At 43.5% G+C, this 24,789-nt stretch overlaps 1 protein-coding gene across 1 annotated transcript in view; it reads left to right on the top strand.

Annotated features, from left to right (window-relative positions):
* The window catches only part of PREP (prolyl endopeptidase), a 198,942-nt gene that overhangs the window by 123,236 nt on the left and 50,917 nt on the right, over positions 1–24,789 (top strand). Inside the window, exon 10 of the mRNA XM_006270251.4 lies at positions 2,310–2,413. Coding sequence (XP_006270313.1) covers positions 2,310–2,413 — 104 coding nt within the window. The remainder of the gene's footprint in view (positions 1–2,309; positions 2,414–24,789) is intronic.

Genomic DNA, 24,789 nt, shown 5'->3' with positions numbered 1-24,789 from the left:
AAGGCAAATTTTGCCTAACCTTTGTGTCTCTAGTGGGTTATGGAATAGAGAAGATCCCACACAACTTACTGATTCGTTTGATGCACTGGCTGGGGGAGTATTTAGTTGATTGCATGATTTCACAATGATTGCACACTTAATTCATACAACACAATTTTATTTTAAAATTCTTTGCTACGCATATAACACTGCTTAGCTTTAAGAAATACCACAAACATTAAGAACACAATAACTACATATATCAGAAACAATGCTCCAAATGCACTTCCTTCCCAAACAATGCTATAAGAATTAGTATTACAAAAACAACTACAATTACAACTAAAAGTTAAATTTGAATCAATACTGTTATTTTTCATAATATACTTACAATCCGAGAATTCCGAGAAGCCAAACACCTAAATATGGTTTCATTCCTCAGTAGTACAATTTAATGGGTTGGCCTCAGTAGTACGGTTCAATGGGCTGGCCTCAGCAATATGTTTCAGTGGTCTGGCCTCGATACTGATAGGACTAAGTCCCCTTCCTTCAGTCCCTTTCGGGCACTCCGCAGCTTCAGCGTGAACTAAGAGATTCGTGTTCACGGAGAGGGTGGTTCAGGTGATCAGTCTGATCTGGCCTACACTTGCGATTCTTTCTTTGTTGTTCTGCAAGTGAGGTTACCTCCAAATTGGGACAGTAGGTTACAGTTTTTATTGAGTGAGTTGCCGTCTCGGGCCCCTCCTACCCAAACCTGTCACTACTCCCAAATTTGGGCTCAGATCTTACTTAACAGGTTCTTTTGCTTGGTAATCAGTTTCTTTTCTTGACCATTTTAATTACTTTGGGGAATTTCCATATCACTGAATTGACTTTTATTTCCAATCTTGTCAAAGGCCCTAGGGTTTGATCTCTCGGAATGTGGGATGTTTGCTTAAGGGTCATTTTTATGTTGTTAAAGGCCTCTAAAGATAAAATTCAGGAGTTAAGACTTTGAGCAAAGTCAGGACCTTCCGCACATAGGCCAAAACAATGGCCTAGATAAAAAGATGAATCTTGTCTTCTTCCTAAACTGGCTAATGGGCAACTATTACAAACATTCAAACTATTTCATTCAATATGACACTTTGCTATCTGTATCCCTAATCCTTTAATGGTAGGTCTAAATAAAAGGGAAAGGGATACATGGCTCTGCTCACTCCATACATAATGCAGTGTAGTAAACTGCACCCTGCAATGTGTTGCAGCAGGTATGTTGTTAATATTTGATGGATGTTAGTGAAGGCATTTTGCTTCCCTGAGCTGAATACTTCCTTGCTCATGGGGTGTGCAACTGGTAAACCCACGAGCAAGGGAGAAACAAGTGCCAACACCGCTGATGGCAGGGAGCTTTTGATCTAGGATTGGAAAGAGCCTTGTAGGTCAGGATCCAGTCTCCTGCTATTGTAGGGAACTTATGCAATCTCATTCATAAACATGTCAGTCTCCATTTTAAAAGTAGTTAGGTTCTTGCCCCATTCCTATTGTAAGGCTGTTCCAGAATCTCATTGCTCTAATGGTTGGGAATCTACTTCGGATTCTACTTAATACCCCTTTGTTCTTGTACCAAACATTGTTCTTTATCTTTCACAGCTCTTTTCCCTCCCTGGTTTTTGTTCCTAGTGGGTTTATAGACAGCAATCATGCCCCGCTCTCAGGCTTTTTTAGTCTCCTTTTGTACAACAGGCCCCTAGTAACCTTTTTTTTTCTCCTGTTCTGTAGATTCCATGGTTGTATGAGGCCAGGGCAGTCTCCCCCTCTATGTAGCCAGGACTGCTTAGGGTTCCTAATCAGAAGCCAGAGTCCTAAGTTGTTCCCTTCATCCCTGCTGGAAGCAGAAGAAATATAATGAGCAAAGAAGTATACTACCTGAAAGACAAAAGCAAAACCCTTCTTTATGCAATGTTGTAGTGTAAGACCTGGTTTTAAGCAATCCATTGGATTATAGGGACCTAACACCTATAACCTGAGTTTCTTTCTTGAATTTGGGCAACAAGAATTGCCCGCAGTTTTTAGTCATTCTTTCTTTGCAATGAAAAATCTTTTTCATTCTGTTTAGCTCATTGTGATAGTCTAATTTTACAAGCTTAGTATTACCAGTGATGATTGTTCTTTATGTGAAAAAATTCACTCTTCAATTAGGCAGTGTATGTTAATTGTTGCATTTTTTTTTTAATGTACCAAGGTTGCTTTTTTACCCAACTGAGTTGACATTAGTTGACATGACTTTTAATAATTGTCCTTTTAATGATGAATGTGCACTAAATTTATAAACTTGCACTCTGTTTTAGGTATTATATATCACTGTGATCTGACCAAAGAGGAACTGGAGCCAAGCGTTTTCCGGGAGGTGACTGTGAAAGGATTTGATCCTTCAATTTACCAGACAATTCAGGTAATAAAGAAAATATGATTCTTCCTATCTTATTGCGTAATAATCCCCTGTGCAGGGGTTCATAGTTAGGTGAAGGTAAAATTGCTTTGAATTGACTCCTGTGTTTGGATTCTATTTCAAAAGTTCAGGGCTTTGAAGCAGTAAATAGCAGTCCTAAACCTGCATCTTCCTGGGTCATGAGGCTTAAAGTGTGGTAACATTTTGTCTCGGTCTCTTCCGTGATTGCTTTCCTCTTTTTTTTAATGTAGTCATCCTTTGTAACAACCTTTCTGTATGAGGCTGAATTTCTCCCTCCTTGACAGCCTACATCCAGACCCTGACCCATAGAGTGAGGTGGCACAGGGCAGCAGTGACAACAGAGGGACAGATTTTCTTGTACACCAAGCTCTTACCAGTCATTTCCTATCTTCCCTACTACAAATGTAATACACTGGAACCTGTCCCAGGAAGCAGCAAGGACAGATAATGCAGCACCTGCTTTGCTTCCATCACTATCACTGAAAAACCAATGGAGTTCTGATGTCTTTAAGGCTCACTACAGAACATATAGAGCATATAAATTAATGTATGGATTAGCAAGTAGGTAACATCAAATGCAAGAGCATAGCTTGAGAATGGTCTCATTAATATTACTAACCATCTCATTTAGAAAGAAGGCAAGAGACTATTCACTGACGTGAACAGGAAAATCATTCTCTTATAGGGTGTGTGAGAGAGAGAAGTGCCACGGTGTATGTTTTTCTGAGAAGTGCCATAGTGTATTAAACTTACTCCAGCAGCATCGTGATTACATACTGTGAAACTGTTGCTGCTCCTGTAGAAGTCAGTGGGTACTTGGCTTTGTATTTACCCTAGTACTTTGCTCTCTATATTTGCACTGCTGCCTGCTAAGATAAAACAAGGAGCAAAGGATCATAATGCTTTTAAAAAGCATACAAATATAATTAATATTTCTAATGTAAAACCTCATAGGGGGAAACAGCTTCCCTGTGCAAGTCTGCCTACAAGCCTTTGATGTTAGATTCAAAGTTTTTCTTGTCAAGGATCATCCTTTTGTTCTGTGTTGTACAGTGGCCAATGGGATCTGATTCATGATGAGCTATAGAACAGCTAAGTTCTGACATGCTGTAATGGTTCATTCAGGATTCTGTTGACACAGAAGTAGAGGCTAAAATATAGTGAATGCCAGCCAATACGATTAATGGAAAGCAGGTATATTATTGTTTTGACCAGATTATAGATCCTGCTGATAAAAGCAATTGTGTTGATGCATCATGTTTGGATTTCTCTGTGGCATTTGTCTTTATACTGCCTGGCAGCTTGATTAAAAATTACATTACATTATATGGACTTAACAGGGTACACAGAATCCTTAAAAACGTACAGAACTTAAAATGTAGCTGTTAATGGGGAGAAATCAATAAGCAAGACCTTTGTTAGTGAAATCCAGTACTATTTATATTTTTCTCAATAATCTACATGATGATGTAATATTCCACGTATGGTACAAAGATAAATGGGATAGTAAGTAATGAGAAGAAAAGAATACTTTCCCACAGTAATCAGAAACACTTTATTAAATGGTCACAGTCCAAAAATATGCATTTTGGCATAGACAAATGAATATAAATAAAGTCTGTACCCATGAGATGGAAGGCTGTCTTAGAAAAAGAATTGGGAGTCATCCTAGATGGGTGCATTCAGTATGAGCTCTCCATGCAGCATGCTGGTCTGATATGATTAAAAAGTAGAATATCAAGTCAAAGGAGGGAAGTGATCTTGTGCCCTGTACACAGCTTTGGTAAGACCACAGCTAAAGTACTGTGTCCAGGTCCAGAGAAATACTGTAAAGAAGTTCAAAGGAGAATCAAAAAATGATCCCAGGAGCTGAAAAACAAGATGTACAGGGTGTATGGAGTTCTGTTTATTCAGCTTATTGAAGAGAAAGTTGAGAGGTGACTTGATCACTATATTTAGGAATAGACAGATGAAAAAGAGATATCACAGTGGGGAGAAGGAGTGAGTGTTAGTTTTGCAAAGCATATCGTAAGTTCCGTTCTGTAGGAGTTCAACCTTGAAATAAGTTTTGTAGCAGAAAGGATAAGTAAGATTACAACAACTTTCTAGGGGAGGTGGTAGATTTACCATTGCTAGAGTCTTTGGAAGGAAATGAGATATTTTTCTAAAGGATGTGAGTTTATGCAGTGTTGCATGATGACATTTGTAGAGGCCAAAGATGTACTAGTAGAGAATGCGTTGTTACTTATTGGCTTGAATTCATAAGGGAGACTTCCTTTGGATGCCTTCAGAGGATATTGAGTTGAAAGGAAGGAAACGATCTTCTTGATGTGAAAGAAAATGGTTATGTGATTGTAACACTACTGTCAAGTTGAGTGAGATGATAATGGAATTAAAATATCCATGTAATTAAAAAAGATTTAGAAAGAATTCTTATACATTAAGAGTGCTGTATTTTTCTAGCAATTTGAGTGCTTCAGGTGGAATCCAAATGCCACTTCTACATATGAATCAATTTCACGTTATAGTTAGGCAAAGTAAAATACTAATAAAAATAATTTGTTAAGTTAACAGAGCTCTTCACATCCAGAAGGCTGTAAATTTAGAAAGACCTCCAAACGGAGGAAAAAGTTGCCACCTTTGAGTTAGCTGCTTTATTGTACACAACCATCAAATTCATTTAAAATTACTTTATTGAAAAAGCCACTGCATGCTCTAATTGCAGAGAGCCAGATCATGGCTTTGGCATGAGATCCGTCTTAGGGGCAATACATTGCTGTACTGACCCTACAAGAGGAGTGACTTCTTAAATTACCAGTCCTGTATATTCCCCTGCCAACCACTCTAGAGATGGAGTGTACTGTATTGCAGTCAGACCCAGAACAACAAAGCCGGCTAAATAGTGCCAGTAGGTATATTGTAGAGAGGAATCAAGGTGACACTATTCGTTGGTTATTTCCTACCCAATTTTGTGTGGGGAGGAAAGGAATCTACAGGCTTTATGTCTCTTCCACATGGAATCTTCATGTGTAAATTAATCTGGACAGTAGCCTTAAACCTCTTTGTAGTTCTGTCACCCTTGAGCTCCAGCTACAATTCAGGTGTGAAAAAGGTCCCTGCAGCTCCTATGAGTACTTCTCTGCACCCAGGGTCAGGCTTCCTCACTTCTCACTTGTCTGCCACATCTTGATGGAAATGTGATAAAGAGGGATTCAGTGGTGTTATCTCATACCTGTTGCCAGTAGTACTCATGTTGTCAGCATGGCTGGTCCTGGGACTCCGCCTCCCCCACACTCCAGTCCACTCACCCACCGTGCAAGTCAGGACACTGTGGTCCACAGCTACTGGTTCCAGCCCCCGGATCTTCCCTGTCGGGGCTCACTATCAATTGTCGTCTCCGGAAGGTCAGTCTTGAGACTTCATCCCACCCAGCTCCCCTGTGGTTGCCTCTGCTTTGGTCCTCTGAGCAGCAACTGCATTAGAACAGAACAAAACAATGAAGGATAACAGGAAAATAAACAACCACTCCAGCATCCACTCGGGGCTCCCTCCAGCTGGGGAACTTTTCCGGCTTTCTGCCCTATGTCTGATCCCACAGGCTCAGCGCGCTGGGGAACAACCCGCAACCTGGGCATCCCAAAGCTGCCCTCGGCTCAGTCCCCACTCACTCCCCCCCCTTGCCCAGCATTTGCTGTGGTTTTTAAACTCCCCACAGCGGCGCCTGAGGCTGATGTCATCAGCTGGACACTGCCGATCTTAATTGACAGCCAATTGAAAAGCCGGCACAGTGGAGTTGCATGCTGCTCCTGCTCCAACCTACCTTTCGGTAAGTTCCCTATCTGCCCTGGGGTCCCCTGTCCATGCTTGGGGTTGCTGGGGCAGGCTCTGAGATCCCCCGGCTCTTGTGAGAGGCTCCAGCAGCCACATCAGGGAAGTGTGAAGCTCAAAAGGATGGACACTAGACAAACTATGCAGAAAATCATACACTGATGATAACTACTATAGAATACGTAACATTGTATAACAACCTCTGTTTTATCATTTGTAATTCACATCAGAACTGATAAATATGAAAAGAAAGTTTTGATTAGACCAAAGAAAATCTGAGTCTGCAAATGTCTTCTATTTCAATATGGAAAAATGCAAGGTGCTCCACCTTGGAAATAAAAACACGCATCACACTTATAGGCTCGGCAATACTACACTCGCTAGCACCGTGACTGAAAGAGACTTGGGGGTCATGATTGACCACAAGATGAATATGAGCCACCAATGTGATACCACAGCTGGCAAAGCTAACAAAACTCTGGCTTGCATCTAACAGTGCATCTTGAGCAAGACCCAATATGTCATCCTCCTGCTTGATAAGGCCTCAGCTGAAGTACTGCATCCAATTCTGGGCTCCACAATTTTGGAAGAACGTGAAGAAGTTTGAAAGAGTCCAGACGAGAGCCACACGCATGATCAGAGGGCAAGAGAACAGGCCTTATGAAAAGAGGCTGTGGGCTATGGGACTATTCAGTATGGAGAGGCACAGGCTCAGGGGTGACGTGGTGGCAGCCTGTAAGTACATAAGGGGTGTGCATCAGGACCTGGGGGAACACCTGTTCACCAGACCGTCCCAGGGGATGACAAGGTCCGACGGTCACAAACTCCTGCAAGACCGTTGTAGGCTGGACATAAGGAAAAATTCCTTTACTGTCTGAGCCCCTAAGGCCTGGAACAGACTCGCCCCAGAGGTGGTGCAAGCACCTACTCTGGACACTTTCAAGAAACATTTGGACACTTATCTTGCTGTGATCCTTTGACCCTAGCTGACTTCCTGCCCTTGGGCAGGGGGCTGGACCCAGTGATCTTATGAGGTCCCTTCCAGCCCTAATGTCTGTGAAATCTATGAAAAAGTAGTACAATTGAAAGAATGCTCCCCCACAAAGTTTTCTATGTTTATTCTCCTCCACACTCCTGGCATTCTTCCTAGATTTCCTTGTGTATCATATATGAAACTTTTAATGAGTTTTTCTCTAGTAGCTTCTGCACTTAACTGTGTTAAAACTGATGGAAGGCATGCTCTGTGTGTGTACATGTTAACCTATATGGGCACATCCCCATGAGTGTAAATGTGCGTTCCCCAGGGACAGTAACCAGTGGCACAAATTTGTGCCACTGCTAGTTGTACCTAGGAAATGCCCCTGCTCCTGAGCTGGCCCCAGAAGATTTATCTGGGGTCCTGGGGGTCTCCTGGGGGTGTGGCAATGGCAATCTGGGCACGCTGAACCTGGTCAGCAGCTGGAGCGTGCCTCTGGTTGGCCAGGCTCTGGTTTCAGGCAGTGCATGCTGCCGCCACATGTGCCACTCTGCTTTTTTCTGGCACAGGCTTTTTTGACGTGGGGATCTCCTGGTGTAAAAAAAACCCTGCCACACTGCAAATTATCAGTGCAGCGAATGCCTGCATGTGCGGCATGTGTGGTTTGCAGTGCCACCAACAGGTGTGCGACACTACCAACTGCATGTGCACACTTGTGTGGATGTGCCCTATGATAAAAATGAAAACTGTCAAATTATGTTCTTTTGGGCCTATTCTCAAAGAGTTGAATTGATAGCTAGCAGCAAAACCCTCCCTGTGATTTGCAGAAGTTAGACTATTATAACCCCAGTAGTAAATCAAACATTCACTGTAGGTTCTTTGGTTACATTTTGTATTAAATGGTGCTTATAATCTTTATCTATCTAGTGCAGTGGTCTCCAATCTTTTTACGATGAACATCACTTTTTGTAAGTAAAGGACACCTCAGGATCTACTGCCCCCGTCTCACCCCCTGCCATGCACCCCACCTCAGTCCCCAGTCCCTTCCCCCCTTCCCTCCCAGAGAAGCTGTCCAGGCCCTGAACCCACTCACCCAGCCTGGCCCAGGTGACAGGCAGCATGGCTTAGCCCACCCACGTGCATCCTGCCGCTCCCAATCGTGGAGCCTCTGACAGGCTGGGATTGACTGTCACAATTCCACGATCAACCAGTCGATTGAAATCGACTGGTTGGTGACCACTGACTTAGTGCTTCTTATATGGAAAGTTTTGATTCTCTGTGTATTTTTTGCTGCATATTATTATAATACTTTTCAGGTGGTAATAAAAGGTCATAGACCTTTACAGGAAAATTTTTCACAGTTGTGTTTTGCTTAGCAGTGAATACATAATGTTTATAAGAAGCTGTTACTGTGTAAATATCATGAGTACCACTTTAAGTAGAGGTCTCCATTTTATCATTATGAACTTGCCAACTGAGCTTTCATGTGCTTCTTAATATTTACACTTCAGAGTAACACCTAATCCTGGATAAACAGACTGCTGTCCTGGCTCAGAATTCACCTACTTTTATGATAGCATGCAAGATTGTAGGTGTTGAAACAGTAATCACTGAATGAGTTGTTTGGATTCTTTGGCCATTCTTCAAATATCTTCCAGTCTTGTATTTAAAATAGTTTAAGATTACAGAAGAATATATGTCCCTTTCAGATGGTATATTTATGACTGTACAAAAAACTAGAACTCTTGGTTCCAAAATGATACCTTTTATTAGACCAACTGGAAAATGGCAAGAAAGTTGTCCTTTTCTGCAAGCTTTCAGGAATCAAAGTCCCTTCGTCAGGCTCTGGGAAAAGTGTAGATGGTACAAGATGGTAAAAAGTCCCCATAGGTCAGAAATAAACATAGGTATTTATGACTGTGACATTTAGAAGTAGTTGACATTTTATACATTGTAGTAATACAAGGAAACAGGGAAAGGAAGAAAGTTTTACGAAGTCATATACTTTCTCAGGATCAGAATTCACAATTTCTGTCAGACTTGCTTATGTGAGGACTGAGTAGCACAGGGAATTGATTATCATATTGTTCAGTTCCCACCCTTCCGCCAATCAAGACCAGAGTTCAAATAGTGAATTGTTTTCAAAGGAAAACAAGGGTGCTGTCATTCTAGTCCCTAATAGATACTGATCTACCACATACAGTTTGTTACAATCGGTAATCTGTGCTTCAGGGAAGCATAAAACTAAGAGAAGATGAGTCAGGATTAAAAATGAGTGGCAGAGTTGTGGGAGAAACTTGTGCACAACACCTGCCCACGCTATTACTGGATCTTGCCATTGCTATTAGTACATCATTTAACAAGGATTAAAATTAAAGAGAGAATTAAAATGAAAGAGAACAGTGTAGGGAAGTTGTGTCCCAAGGAAGTTGTCTCATTTAGCGCTGCCTAGCAAAATAGGAGCTTCGTTACAATGTTTTTAAAAGTGGATACGAAGGGTTTCTTTTCCTTTTGTCATAGATGAGTAATTTCCTCAAGTATAGAGATGATTTTCAATAATTCTGTCATATGTATTAAGCTACAACAACCTTAAAGAAGTCATATACTTCAGATGAGTGTCCTGTTACCATGCAAAATTTAAAATACTCTTCACTTCCTTTTATAAGTAAAGAAATGGTTCTGTACTGATTTCAGTCTTCTTCATCCTTTCTTCTTTTGTTTGTTTAATGCAAAATGCTTACCTGTAGATTTTTGAAGAGTGGTTAATCGACTGATTTTGAAGAATCCTTACCAGGTTGGTTCTGAGTGGCCAGAGTATCTCAATTCCTGTCTTCATCTCACTGAAAAAGAAAAAATATTTATATGAGAAAGGGTAAAACTGGGTATCTGTCATTGACTGCTTCAAATTTGCTGCATTTAGTTCCTTGTGGCTTGGTGTTTCAGGGGGTAAAAAATATGGCCATCCCCCCCCCCTTTTTTTTTTTTTTTTAGGTGAAATTGATAGTTTTTAATGCCTGCCACAGTGTGGCAGCCTTGTACCCCTTTCATTTATAAACGGAGGGAATATTGCTGTTAAGTCGCTTCAGCTTTCAGCGGAACTCTTAAGAAGAGCACCAAATGTTTCAGCTCTTATCTTTTCCAGTAGTTTGGCAATGACTATATTGCTGGCATCAAGACAGCAGTCCTGTTCTGGAGGACATCAACAAAATCATGTTGACAACTCTGGCATTATTGGCTGCAGGTCTTGTGAATTCAGTGTAGGTAGTAGCTTCATTTGCCATTTTAAACTGACAATGCCTGCTCTTATTGCAATTCTGTGAGAAGATGCAACTCACAATGCAATGATTCTATATTTTTGAGCCCTAGAAAAATAGTAAAACCTGCATATTTTTGCACCTATCATTCCTTTGAAAGAAAGGCTCCTTCAGTACTGGGAAGTAATAAAAACTAGAAAAACTTCCATAAGAGCATCCATAAAGGTAAGTGGGAGATATCTTAGAGATATACATGAGCACAGAGGCTGCTCTGATGTGCTGTAATTCCACTGTGACTTACAGAAGTATTAAAATACTAATACTTTCACCTTGGCTGGCACATAACCTGTGTGATTCAACAGTCCCAGCCTTCTAATTAGTGTAATATTTTCTTTCTGTTAAATGTGCAGGAAGATGAAGAGGTTATACAGTGTTAGGCAATTTATAGAAGATTCAGGCCCAAGATTTCATATTAAGCATTCGCTGTTCATCAAAGGAGTGATGCTATAAGCCTTTTTAGTAGTCTAGCATAAAACAAGAACAGTATACTTTTCTTGTGACTTGCCTTTTAAGATGCTTCATTTTCAACTGCTCTGAGCCTGTTAGTCCCACTTATAATGAAAAGAAATATTAAGGTGGTGATTTTGGTCCCATGCTGCAGTCAGTTCCTCTTTCACTTAGAACTTACCAAAACATAATGCCAAAATGATAAAGATTGGAGTAGTTCTAGAACCACTGATTCTTGTATATGTGACTCATTTACTGCAGGGTTGTCCAACTTGCAGGCCTCCAGCTGCAGACAGCTCACAAGTGTTTGATTTGTGGTTTGTTGGATGCTACATAGGTGCTGCTCCCTCCACAGCCCTGGCTGCTACTGCCACTTGGGTCTCCAGTCTCCCTGTCCCTCTGGCTTTCGCTTCTTTTCCCTGCCCCTTGTGACAGGACAGTGACAGCCTGCAGGGCCCAGAGAGCATGGGACTGGAGGGGGGCAAACAGTGGGAGAGCAGCCATGTGGTGCAGTGAAGGGAAGAGCACTCACACGGCAGGGGTGGAGAGGCAGTGGCATCTCCATAGTTGGACAGTCCTGACTTACTGCATACAGGTATTTCTAGGAACCAGATCTTAAAAAAATTATAATGGAATTATAATAATTCGTTTTTCCTTTTTTCATACTTTTCCCCGTGTTTATGAACACTCAGCTCTAATATTGATCTCACATCCATGAATACATTATTATTTTAATTAACTTCCTTAGTTATAAGTAGGAATTCCAAAATGTTGCTCTCCTTTCTATTAATGTAGGAAACAGAGTTTTCCAATTCCAGTAATGGTAAAGTTCACATTGATTTTAGTGGTTCAGATCAAGCCCATAAGATTTTTCAATAAAAGCACATGGCATGCAGAAGTAACACAGCATTTTCCCTGAACTGTTTCTTCAGTCCTTGTCCAGGCAAAAATGCTATTGAAATTGGACAGTTTTACCGGAGTACGGATTGCAAGAACAGACCTGTAAGGAGAAAGATAAGTGATAACTAGAAAAATATGTCACATTTACTTTCCCTATTTAGTATTTTATTTGGGTCTGTAGACAGATCTATATATGAAACTTTCCACTGCTTACCTCCCTGCCTAGTTCGATAAGGGACCTCTTGTCTGGATGTGGGAATGATTCACTCCCCAGGGCCTATTCCTTACTCTGCCTCAGGGAGTCTACTGACATGGGTGTTAAATTGTCACAATCATTTTATGATGATCACATCTTTTTTCTCAAAGAGTGAGCTCACAACTCCTGTTTTGCACAGCTGACAAAAAGACTTTAGAAAGTTGCAGTTGTTGGTCATCACTTGCGCAGCCCAAATTCAAACTGTTAACCTAGAAAGAAGGCAGCACTGCATTCTGTTACCAGTCCTCTGAGATGTCCTGCCTCTCTAGAATGCTGATGCTGAGTTTAGGTGGACAAGGTTCTTTGAGTAAATGTAATAGCTTTTATTAGACCAACTAAATAGTTGGAAAAATTGTTCTTTGCAAGCTTTCAAGCACAAACACCCTTCTTCAGGCATAGGAAGAGTCTGCTGGTGTTATGCGTTCTCCATGCTAGAATATAAGGCAAAATGCAGTTCTGCAAATATGTGGCAGAGAGGATCAGAGGGGATTAGAGACAACAGGTGATAGATAGACAGGTAGTGGGGGCAGAAGTGGTATAATGTTGACTTGGTAATAGAATGAAGCTGGTAAAATGCAGACAGGTTACCTGGGGTTATTGAATGTTAAGCAGGTTATAGTATGTCATAAATCCAATGTCTATATTTAGCGCATGATTTTTTATATCCAGTAGATTTATGAAGTGAAGTTCATAGGCTTGTCTATGAAAGGTTTTTTGTAAATTCCCTTTGAGGATTAAAACTGAGAAATTGAAGAGAGAGTGGTTGTCTTGTGAGAAGCGTGCACCCACAGGTAATCAGGTATTTTTGTTTTTGATAGATTTTTGGTGTGCATTCATTCTGGTGCACAGTTGTTGTTTGGCCTCTCCTATGTATTTTCCATCACAGCATTTAATGCACTGGATGAGATGTACTACATTCTGGAGATGCAGGTGTAAGATCCAGGAATGGTGGTGGTTCTGTTGTGGGGTGTAGTTATTGTGGGAGTGTTGGAGATGTGTTGGCAGGTTTTATATTTCTTGTCCCAGTATGGTCTGGATCCATTTAGTGCGCTTTGGACCACAGGACGTTTGCTTCTGGTGATGAGGTTGGCAAGGTTTGGTGCTTATTTGAAGGCTAGGATTAATGGTTCTGGAAAGATCCCTTTTAAGAATTGGGTCTGCTTCTAGTATGGGTTGCTACTGTCTGAGGATTTTCCATATAGGTTCCAGGAGAAGGATGGTGTTTCATAACTAAGGTGTGCAATTCATCGGGATTTTCTTTTTGTACTGCAGCAGTTCATCACGTGGTATCCAGATGGCTCTTTCAAAAGTGTAATCTATCTTTCTGGAGGAGTGTCCTTGTTGAGCGAAAGCCCTTTTGAGATTTGCAAGGTGATAATCGCAGGTATTCTCAGTGGAAATTTAGTGGTATCGGAGGGCTTGGATGTATATTAGTTTTCTTGGTGTGTTTAGGCTGATTGCTGATTCTGTGTAGATAAGTGTGTTGGTCCATGGGTTTCTTATGTATGGTGGTTTGTATTTTACCATTCTGGATAGTGATTGTAGTATCTAAAAAGGAAATGTTGATGCTGGAGTATTCAAGAGAGAGTCTGATGGAGGGGTGATGGTTATTGAATTTGTGACAGAAATCAATCAGAGACTTGCAGGTTTTCAGTCCAAATGATGAAGATGTCATCTACATTTCTTAGGTATAGCATAGGTTTGATAGTGCAGTTACTGAGGAATTCTTATTCCAGGTAGGCCGTAAAAAGGTTGGCATGTTGTGGGGCCATTTTGGTGTCCATAGTTATGCCCACGGTCTGGAGAAAGTGTTGGTTTATGAAAGTGAAGTTGTTGTAGGTGAGGATGAAGCGTAGAAGTTCAGTAATATCTTTAGGTCTATATTCTGAGTTTTAATCTTGCTCTTATAGATGTGTCAGACAGGCTTGGATGCCTTGTGGGATGTTGGTATATAAACTAGTAACATCCATGGTGGCTAGGAGGGTGTTGCTGGAAAGGTGATCTATGTTTTTCTTAGAAAGTCTGTTGCGTCTTGGGCAAAACTCAGTCTTTGGGTGACAAAATGTTTTAGGGTGGATTCAATGAAACCTGATAGTTTCTCAGTTAGGGTTCCATAGTTAGATATGATAGGTCTGCCTGGGTTCCCTTGTTTTGTGGATTTTAGGAAGCATGTAAAAATGCTGAGTTTAGTGACTTTTTCAGTGCTCCACTAATAGTGCTATGAGTAAAGTGACAGAACGTTAGATTTTCAAAGAACAATACTTTCTTAATTAGGGAAGAGTGATAAACATAGGTCTTATGTCTCTTCTAGCAGCACGCTGAGAAAGGTAACAGCTTTGAAATTAGATCCGATTTGCAGAGCAACAATAATTATATTGAGAAATCAAAATCACATTCCTTGGCTTAGTCCCAATTTTGTATTACTCCCATTTTGTACCTGTTGTTTTACTACATAGTGGTTTTATGCAAAGTAGGAAAAGGGATAAAAGGTAAGACATTTGTTCTCTTTCTATCCTTTTGTCTGCATCTCTTCACCTTTTTGAAGTCTCCTCCATCTTCTTTTGGTATCTCCCCTTCCAAAAGGGAGATACCCTTTCCACCTTCACTCCCCTTGCTGATTCAGAATGCTGAAGCCATATATAGATCTGATGCTGGTTGTCTCCCACTATTAATTTTCCTCATACAGCATGTACCTTTTTTCCTAAAATCAGATCCTCAAAATTGGGGTGCGTGTCTTAAATGGGGACGTATTTTCTTTTGTGGAAAAGGAGTGCTTGTAGACTGTGGATGCCATGCAGCTGCCAACAAGGCTGCTACTTGTGCCCAGCTAAAGTGGCAGAGTTCACAACTCTTTCACAACTGTAGCTGTTTACAGAGCGTGGCAGCTTGTGTTTGAGGCAGCAAGTGAGTTGTTGGTAGTATCTTGATGAGGCTTGTGATTTGGAAACAGTACTTGATTTACATGAACATATTTAAGTAACTTCTTACAGTAAAATACTAACAGTTTTGTTACTGCCCTTGTAAGGATCTGAGTCCTAACCTTATGTTTCATAGAGCAAGTACTTCAGGGAAGTGTGGTATCCCAGGAAGCAGTATGGGTGAAGCAGCTGGCACTAGGAAGTTCCTGCTGTCTCACCCAGACTGTCTCCTGTGATCCACGCTTCCTGGACACTATTTCCAGGAGTCTCTGTGTCACTCGGTCTGGAATTACTCTGATTCTGGTCAAATCTTTTTTTCTACATTGTGCCTTCCAAAAACAAGATGTGTGTTTTACTTGGGGGTATGCTGTATGCAAGAAAATACAGTAATTAAGGGTCAAGAGAGATTGTAAGATTTCTTATAGTTCTGTTCCCAATTTAACTGACTGTGTAATGTACTGAATCTCTGATATTGAATGATACCTCATGGACCAGGACCTCAATATGCTTGGTGTTACAGTCACAGACTTTAGGAGGACACATGTCAGGTAAAGGTGTAATGGATTTGAAACACTAATATTAACAGTTATACAGAGATTACAGTAAATGAATCAAAATGATAGTTTAATTATTGAAGTTTATAAACTGTGTACTTACAAAAATATCCCTATAACATGCTGGTAAGCTGTTAATATATATTACAGTAGCCTAGTGAAGTTCTACTCACCAACTTGCTCAAGACCAGATTTTTTTTTTTTTTTAGAGGGGGTAGGCAAGGCATTAGTATTTTTATCATAATTCATTTCCGTGATGGAAAGAGAAAGTAAGCTGATTTTGAACTGATGCATGTTTGTGGGAAGTGGTAGTACCTACAATGCTGCCAAAACCCTAAATAGAATCCATTAAACATAACTGGGGGGGAGTGCTAAACTAAACATATTTACAGAGCCCATATGAAATTCAATGAGATTTTATAACTGTAGATTAAGAGGGGGAATTAAAGGAAGAAGGGAGCCAAAATGGGGGCTAATAACTGGATAAAGGCAGTTTAATGGTAAAACGTGAACTATGATCCTTGTTACTATATTTACATGAGGAAAGAGATATGTAAGATGATATATGTCAGTCTTACAGGCAGATGAGTTCATGCTGTGATAGAACAGTTCTGACAGTGGACACCTCTTGCAGTTTCAATGATCAGTTATTTGGGGGGTGTATCAAAATGAAGCAATGTGTAAACCTTTCCTCAATAGCTTGTTGATGTTTCTGCTGTAATCATCTCCGTTCATATAAAAATATAAATCACAGTTTCTGTTGATTTTAGAAAAGGAAGAGCTAAACCAACTTTAATTTAGTAGCAAGTTATCAAACTAAAGTCTTCCTCTTGAAAGGACAAAAACAAAATTATATATAGTCATTCACTGGTCAAAAGATGCAATGCATGAAACTAAAAAAGGTCTGGGCTTTGGAGCTGGCACAATGTCCAGAAATTCAAGCATATGCAAGCAACTTGAATTCATGGAAAACCTGGGCTGGGAATCTTGTGCAAATAGATTTTTCTTATGAAATGTCTATCAAGTCTGCTTCCAGTCATGGGAAAAATCATCAGTAAAAAGGAAAAGCATCTGAACATTTCAGCACTATTTTTCCCATTCTTCTTCCCCCTTTGTACTACCAACCCAAACAATTCCATTCAGTTGCTTTCCTATGTTTTACAAAATATGGACTCAGTTATTAAGAGTAATCTAGTTATCATCGTAATTTGCATGTTGACTTAATTCTTTCAACATATAAATGCAAGCCCCTTAGGTATTTAAAATATATCATCTTTCCTTAGATTAATTATTTTTGCTCTGTCCTTGAGACATCCCCCAGGAAATATGAGGCAGGGGAAACCTGCTAGAAGTATCATTAACATTCATTGAAACAACCAGTGTTTCAATGGCTAAGATGAATGATAACAAGAAATAGCTGGTTTCCATAGTCCTGGACTTCTGTTCTTACAGATAGAAAAAATTATAGTAAATTAATTGTCCCTGACAAGCACACTTCATTTTTCAGACAATTTATCACCCACCGTCACAGGCAACAATGTGTGGTAATCCGTTGTAACTGTTGAAAGTAGATAGTATTCAGCAAGTCATCCCTCATTTGAGAAGATCATTAAGTACAGGAAAGCGCTGAAGCTAAAAAAACAAGATACCTGAAATCAAAGAATTTTTCTTCTTAAACATTCTCAAGGTTTCTTTTTAATGTGTTAATGTTTTTTGACTCCAGTAGAACTCATAGCAATTTGCTGGAAACCGTGCTACCCAAAGAATGTTACAGCTGTTGAGACACTTGGGAAACACTGTACTTTGTGGCTTTTCTGTTATCAAAGACTATAGAGCTAGAATTCCTGAAAAGTTGCCTTTCTGGGAATTAGATAATAGGGTGGGATGGCACAGGTGCTAAGGCATGTGGTTGATAGCCAAGAGGTCACAAGTTCAAGGCCATGTCAGAAGCACCCACAGCATGGCCTGTCAAATTCCAACAGATCTGTGAATTATGCTAAGTACCTTGTCACAAGGACACAAAAAAGGAAAAAAAAACTATACGCTGGTATTGTTAATGGGATATATATTAGTAATAGAGCTAAGGGTTCCTTGTGCTCCCGTAGCTAAAACTCTAGTCAGCTGATTGGGCTGCCCAGCTGGGGCAGCTTATTGGAGACAAAAGCTCCTCATCACCTAATCAGAGCTCACCCTGTGCTCTCCAGGCTGGGAGTGCTGATCATCTGATTGGCCCTCCCAACCAGGAGAAGTGCATGCATGAATGCTTTGACTCTGATATATTTCCCCTTTGACTCCGATGTACTTCTCTTGGGAGTGCCTATCAGCTGATCAAGGTTCCCAGCCTCTGGAGCAGATGGGAGTCTTGAAGGGGTCTGGTGTACTCCCAAGGCTGGGAGCATGGCCATACATTCAATTGAAAGGTGGGATAAGAACCAAACACAAAGTTATGTCATATATTTTGTAAAGGTGCACCGATATGTCAATTGTATATTGGATTGGCAACAATAAACAGAAAATTAACATTATCGGTTATCAGCTTTCTTTAGCCAGTGTAGCTGATAATGTCACCGATAAATGACGTGTGTATGCGCACAGCCGTGTGCATGCACATGCCTGGGAATGCAGCTGGGCAGCTTGGAGAGCAGTGCCCTGCTGGTAAGTCTGTGGGGGGGGGGGAAGAGGTGCGGGGGAGGGAAGGAGCTGGGGGACAGATCAAGGCCTTTATGATGAGGGAGGGAGGGATTGGGGCAGGGGCAGGTGCTGCCCAGCCAGGCTGGTCAATGGGACCCCAGGGCCGGAAGCAGAGAGGAGCCACGAGCAGCTCATTCAGGGGACACAGGATGGGAATGAGGAGGGGGGGCAGCTCCCTGCTCTTGCGCACACCCCGAAGGGAGACATGGGAGGCATGTGTCCCATGGATTTCTGGACAGGGTGGAGGCAGGCTTCCCACTGCAGGCTCGGCGCCAGGGGCTACACCAGCCTTTTCCCAGTGCGGGGGCTGGGCTCAGAGTGGGTGGGAGCAGGATGGACTCAGCTGTGCAAGGCAGGGGTGGCGCTGGGACAGGTAGCCCCCCCAACAGCACTGCCCCTGCTCAGGCACTCTGCTGCCTTTCCCTTGGGATCCCCATGCTGTGGAGCAGGCAGAGGACACATGGCCAGAGCAGGGCTCCCAAGGGAAAAGCAGTAGAGTGGAATGCCCTGAGCAGGGGCAGCTGTGGTGGGTTTGGGGGGTTATAGCCACCCCAAAATTCCCCGTAGCATGCCCCTGTAGCTACCACTCCCAGCGCTGCTGCCGCCGCCCATCCCATGCAGCTGAGCCCACCCCACTTCTGCCTGCTCGAAGCCCAGCCCCCCCACCAGAAAGAGGCTGGTGGAGCCCCTGGCCCCAAGCTCACAGCAGGCAGCCCACCCCTGCCTGTCACACAGGTCCAGGGATCTGTATGCCCCCTATGCCTCACCTGTGGGTATGTGCAGCACAATGGGGAGCCACCCCCTTCCCCACCCCCCTGGTACCCTCTGGACAACCCACCCACGGCTCCACCCCACTCCTAACCCTGGGGTCCCATTTATCACCCTGGCTGGGCAGTGCTTGCCCCTACCCCATTCCCTCACTCATCATGGGGGCCTCGATCTGATTCTCCCACACTGCTTCTCCCTCCCCCCATGCCCCTTTCCTCCACTCCCTGCCCCGCCCCCCAAGACTTACCGGCAGGATGCTGCTCTCTCCAGGCTGCCTGGTTTCATTCCTGTAAATCAGCTATTGGATCAGTATCAAAAAACGTGTTGGTTGGGTTTCTGAGTATCAGTTTCAAAACTAGAAGGCCCTTTCTAAACGCAGATAAAGATGCACTCCTCCAAAGAGTGTTCTCTTTCAGAGTGTGGTATAGTTGTGATAGATCAGGGTGGGCAAAATAGGACCTGCAGGCCAGATCCAACCTGCCAAGTGATTCCTTCTGGTCTCCCTCAGCCCCACCTAGCCCAGGCACGGGGGGCACATGAGGCCGACCCCACTCGGTGTGGAGGTGTTGCCTGGCATGGAGCACAGCTCACCCTATCCCCGTGCACAGCTCTTGGACTCGCTGAGTGCTGTAGTTCACGGGGCTGGGCAGAACGGGGGCTGCGTGGTGGCCAGACTCAGCATCCCAGCAGTGGCAGTTCATTCTGTCCTCACTTCCAGCTGCCGCTGCTAGTGCCTTTGATGTTGCTGCCAGACCCGGCCCCATTGCCTCGGCACCCAGACCCATCTGCCTCACACCCACCACTGGGGGTGCCAGATGGAGTGAGTGGGTGGGGTCTCTATGGAGACTGACTCAGGTCCCCCGCGGGCAGGGCATGCTCAGCCGGGCAGATGGAATGGGGCTAGATTCAGCATTGGGATTGCAAGGCGGTGGTAGTGTGAGGCTGGTATCCAGGGCAGAGCCACGATCCACTTCCTGCACCTCCCTGCAGTGGGCGCTGGTTCTGTAAGCAGGGACCTGCGATCCCGGTTCTGTCTGCCCATCCTGCTGCTGGATACCACTCCCTGCCTGCCCGCAGCCTCATCCTATCTCCCTAGCCAAGCATGCCCTGTCTGGGGGCAGGGGGTCCCGGGCCAGTCTCCATGGAGACCTGTCCCATCTACTCACCTGCCTCCCCTCGCTGTCTGGGGCTCCCAGTGGTGGGTGAAGGGTGAACAAGCCCAGGGCTGGATAGGATCAATTGGAAGCTCCCCCACCCATCACCACACCAGATGGTATAAACAGCCCTGATGAGGGGCCAAAGCTGGGTCAGCACTTCCCCCTTCCTCCGCAGTCCCACCCTCAACAACTCAGCAAAACCCCTTAAGTGACCCTCCAGCCCAAATAATCACCCCTCTCCTATGGTAGATCCAGTACAATAACAGCCAAGTCATTCCTTGTGCCAATTTGTACTAGCTAAAATTGCTGGGAACATGCCATTTTCTTGGTTAGAAACTGCTAATAAACAGCTCCTTTCCCTCATTCAGCTAGATGGATAGATGTAGATGTATAAACACATCTACCTTCTTGGAGAGGGTGTCACAAACCCATCCACAGGGTACCCCCAGACCACTAAGTTTCTCCCTGCCATCCTGACACTTGTCCCAGGGAACAGACCAAGGCTTGCCCTGGGGTAACTCCTTACTGCAAGCTGAATTGATTTGCAACATGATGGGAGTATAATAGGTTTTGCTTTTTATCTGAGCCTGTTTTATAACAGTGAAGTGCAGTGGCAGAGCAATTAAAGGGTCTCATTATGGCTCCAGAGACCCGAGTACAAGCCCTGTTCTTTGAGTCCTGAGTCTGAAGCCACCCATCATCAACTCAGCTATGAATGAATGAATCACTCAGGCTGAGGAGTCAGATGCGAGTAGCTTTGGTTCTAGCTACATAACTCCTTCCCAGCTGTTGGCTACAGAAACTGGCATGCTTTAAACATATTAGTCCTGAGGTCTCCTAGACTTGGTTAGACCCTTTGACACTGTTACACTATATCTTCAACTTTCAAAGTAATCTTCTCACTAAGGTAAGCCCTGTTTTAATTAAGGAAAATTTACTACCGGCTGTTAATTTGCAAGTTTTTTTCTAGTGGTATGTTTGCAAGTTGGTATATTTTTTTTGTACAAATAAACACTGAAATCATGCAAGAAAGAAAAGATGATCTCCATACATGTTTCTTTAGCTTCACCTTCACTAACATAAATCCTTTACCCAGCAGTCATTTAATGTATTATTGTGATCGGAACAAAAGGGCAACAAAACACCATGCTGCACACAGGTTTCTTTCTGAGGAGGAAGTGAGACAAATTAAAAATATGTGACGTGAATTGTACTTGGTAGACAGGCCTCCCATTATGAAGATAGTAGTGTAAGAACTTGTAGAGGGAAATGTATCTATCAGATTGTTGAAAGCATGTGTCCTTTAATGGTGGTTAGATGGGACTGATATGGTCTATTTTGCCTTTTGTATGTTTGGCATTTGATATTTCTGTGGAGGGAAGAAGACCTTTCACTTAAGCAAGTAAATAATGTAATTCAAAAAGAATTTTTGCTATGCTTTCCTGGCAGGAATTCCATCTCCTTTTCTCCCCTTTCTTCTGCCACCTGGTGAGCTGCTTCCCAGCAGCCATTTGCTGCTAGATTTCTAGGCTCTCTAACAAGGGATTTTTATAAAGCACTATTGTTTGGCACTTAGCTTCCATCAGCATGAGGCTGTTTCTTGTCCCAATGGGTGGGTGCTGAAATTATCTCTTCTAAAGGATTTCTTGATTATTTTTATCATGATTTTTCAATTATCCGTAGCTGGTGTGCTTTGTGGCGTTCACCAGTGTGATTTTTTACTTTACCAAGCTACTTCAGCTCTGCTTTGCAGGTAACACAAAATAGCCATAATGCAAATGCAAGATTACTAACATAAGAGTTTTCCTGCATAGGGATAAGCCTTGAATAACATAGAGATACTGTAACAGCTCTCCCTTTCACTCTTCCAGGCTTCTGGTACATCCCATATGTGTGCGAAGTAAGAGGGGTAGGTGACCAGGCTTCTGTTTTACTTTGTCATTGTTTGGCTGGCAGAATTGCCCTGAGAAACATTGGTTATTAGTATAGAGTTATATTTGAGACCAAGACAATGCTGGAACTGCCCCACTATTAGATGAGAAATGCTTCCTGTCATATGCTGTATACTTTTCAGGCAGAAAGCCCATGCTTTAGGTCTTCATGTGTAGGGTAATCTGAGAACTAGATTGCAGTAAGGAATGATTGTCCCATTGTTAACTCTTGGTTTAGGCACCTTGGCACTCAGGAGTAACATCTGTGTCCTACAGAAGTCAACAAAAGTTTTGCCATTGACTTCAGTGCAGCTAGGATTTCATCCCATGTTTCAAGGAGATAAAGTCAAAGTTTTTGAGCTCTGGATGTATGAAGTTAGGTTTTTAGGGATTGTTTTAAGGAAGGGCTGAGTACTGGTAATTCCTGTTAAAGTCACTGGACGTTGTCAGTACTCAGCCCCACTGAAAATCAGGTCCCTTTTATTTATATAAGTAAGGATTTGCATGATTTATTTTTCAGAAACACCTAGATATTAATTTTTTTTTCTAGGACAGGGGTCAGCAACATTTTTGTCTAGAGTGCCAAAAACACCACAACCTTGCCCAATGCCTCAACTTGGTGTGCTTGAGGCAAATGGCAGGCCCTGACAATCTTCACCCCAGGGTACTCAAAGAGCTGACGAGCATCATAGCCCAGCCTCTAGCGCGGATCTTTGAAAACTCTTGGCGCTCTGGTGTAGTGCCCGAAGACTGGAAGAAGGCCAATGTGGTGCCTATCTTCAAGAAAGGGAGGAAAGTGGATCCGGCTAACTATAGGCCCATCAGCCTGACTTCTATCCCAGGGAAGATCTTGGAAAAGTTTATTAAGGCCATCCTTAATGGACTGGCCGACACCAACATCTTAAGGGATAGCCAGCACGGGTTTGTTGCGGGTAGGTCTTGCTTGACCAATCTCATTTCCTTCTACGACCAAGTGACCTATCACCTGGACAAGGGAGATGAGATTGATGTCATATATCTTGACTTCAAAAAAGCCTTCGATCTGGTGTCCCATGATCGTCTCTTGGAGAAACTGGCCAATTTGTCGCCTTGGGTCCGCCACGATCCACTGGCTGGAAAATTGGCTCTGGGGTCGGACCCAGAGAGTAGTAATTGATGGAAGTCACTCTTCGTGGTGTCCTGTGACCAGTGGGGTCCCCCAAGGCTCTGTCCTTGGACCCATACTGTTCAACATCTTCATTAATGATGTGGACACTGGAGTCAGAAGCGGACTGGCCAAGTTCGCAGATGACACCAAACTTTGGGGCAAAGCATCCACACCAAAAGACAGGCAGATGATCCAGGCTGACCTGGACAGGCTCAGCAAGTGGGCGGATGAGAATCTGATGGTGTTCAACGCCGATAAATGCAAGGTTCTCCACCTTGGGAAAAAAAACCCACAGCATCCTTATAGGCTCGGCAGTGCTGTGTTGGCTAGCACTATGGAAGAAAGAGACTTGGGGGTCATCATTGACCACAAGATGAACATGAGCCTGCAATGCGATGCTGCAGCTAGTAAAGCGACCAAAACGCTGGCTTGCATCCATAGATGCTTCTCAAGCAAATCCCGGGACGTGATTCTCCCCCTGTACTCGGCCTTAGTGAGGCCGCAGCTGGAGTACTGCGTCCAGTTTTGGGCTCCACAATTCAAAAAGGATGTGGAGAAGCTTGAGAGAGTCCAGAGAAGAGCCACGCGCATGATCAGAGGTCAGGGAAGCAGACCCTACAATGACAGGCTGAGAGCCCTGGGGCTCTTTAGCCTGGAAAAGCGCAGGCTCAGGGGTGATCTGATGGCCACCTACAAGTTTATCAGGGGTGACCGCCAGTATCTGGGGGAACGTTTGTTCACCAGAGCACCCCAAGGGATGACGAGGTCGAATGGTCACAAACTACTACAAGATCGTTTCAGGCTGGACATAAGGAAGAATTTCTTTACTGTCCGAGCCCCCAAGGTCTGGAACAGCCTGCCACCGGAGGTTGTTCAAGCGCCTTCATTGAACACCTTCAAGAGCAAACTGGATGCTTATCTTGCTGGGATCCTATGACCCCAGCTGACTTCCTGCCCTTTGGGCGGGGGGCTGGACTCGATGATCTTCCGAGGTCCCTTCCAGCCCTAATGTCTATGAAATCTATGAGAGCTGTGAGGGCTCAAACTTCTTTACTGGAGGTGGGTACATATGCGCCTCCAGGCCAATGACAGGGGATGGGGCTGGTGCTGCATTGCCCCGGCCCCTTCTGGGCCATGTGCCCTGAGGTGCGAGTGCAGCCACCACTGCCATGGAACCTGGTCAGGGCTCCAGAGCCTGGTCCAGTTTTTTGCAGCCTCCTTGCTGTGTGCTGCAGCTGCCCAAAGCCCAGACCAGCTATGGCAGGCAGCTGGGAAGCTGCAACCAGCTGCACTGGGCTCTGGACAGGATCTAGAGCCCTGGCCTGGCTCCGTGGCTGGCAGCAGCTGCATACCTGCCTTGGAGCAGGCAGTGGGGGAAGGACTGGAGTTGCACTGCCCCAGGCCCCTTCCTGGCTGTGCATGCCTCAGGGCATGCATCAGCCACCACCAACCACAGAGCAGGTCCTGGGCT

The sequence above is a fragment of the Alligator mississippiensis genome, chromosome 1, assembly GCF_030867095.1.
Source record: "Alligator mississippiensis isolate rAllMis1 chromosome 1, rAllMis1, whole genome shotgun sequence".
NCBI classification, from domain to species: domain Eukaryota; kingdom Metazoa; phylum Chordata; order Crocodylia; family Alligatoridae; genus Alligator; species Alligator mississippiensis.
This window is presented reverse-complemented; position numbering and strand designations above follow the sequence as displayed.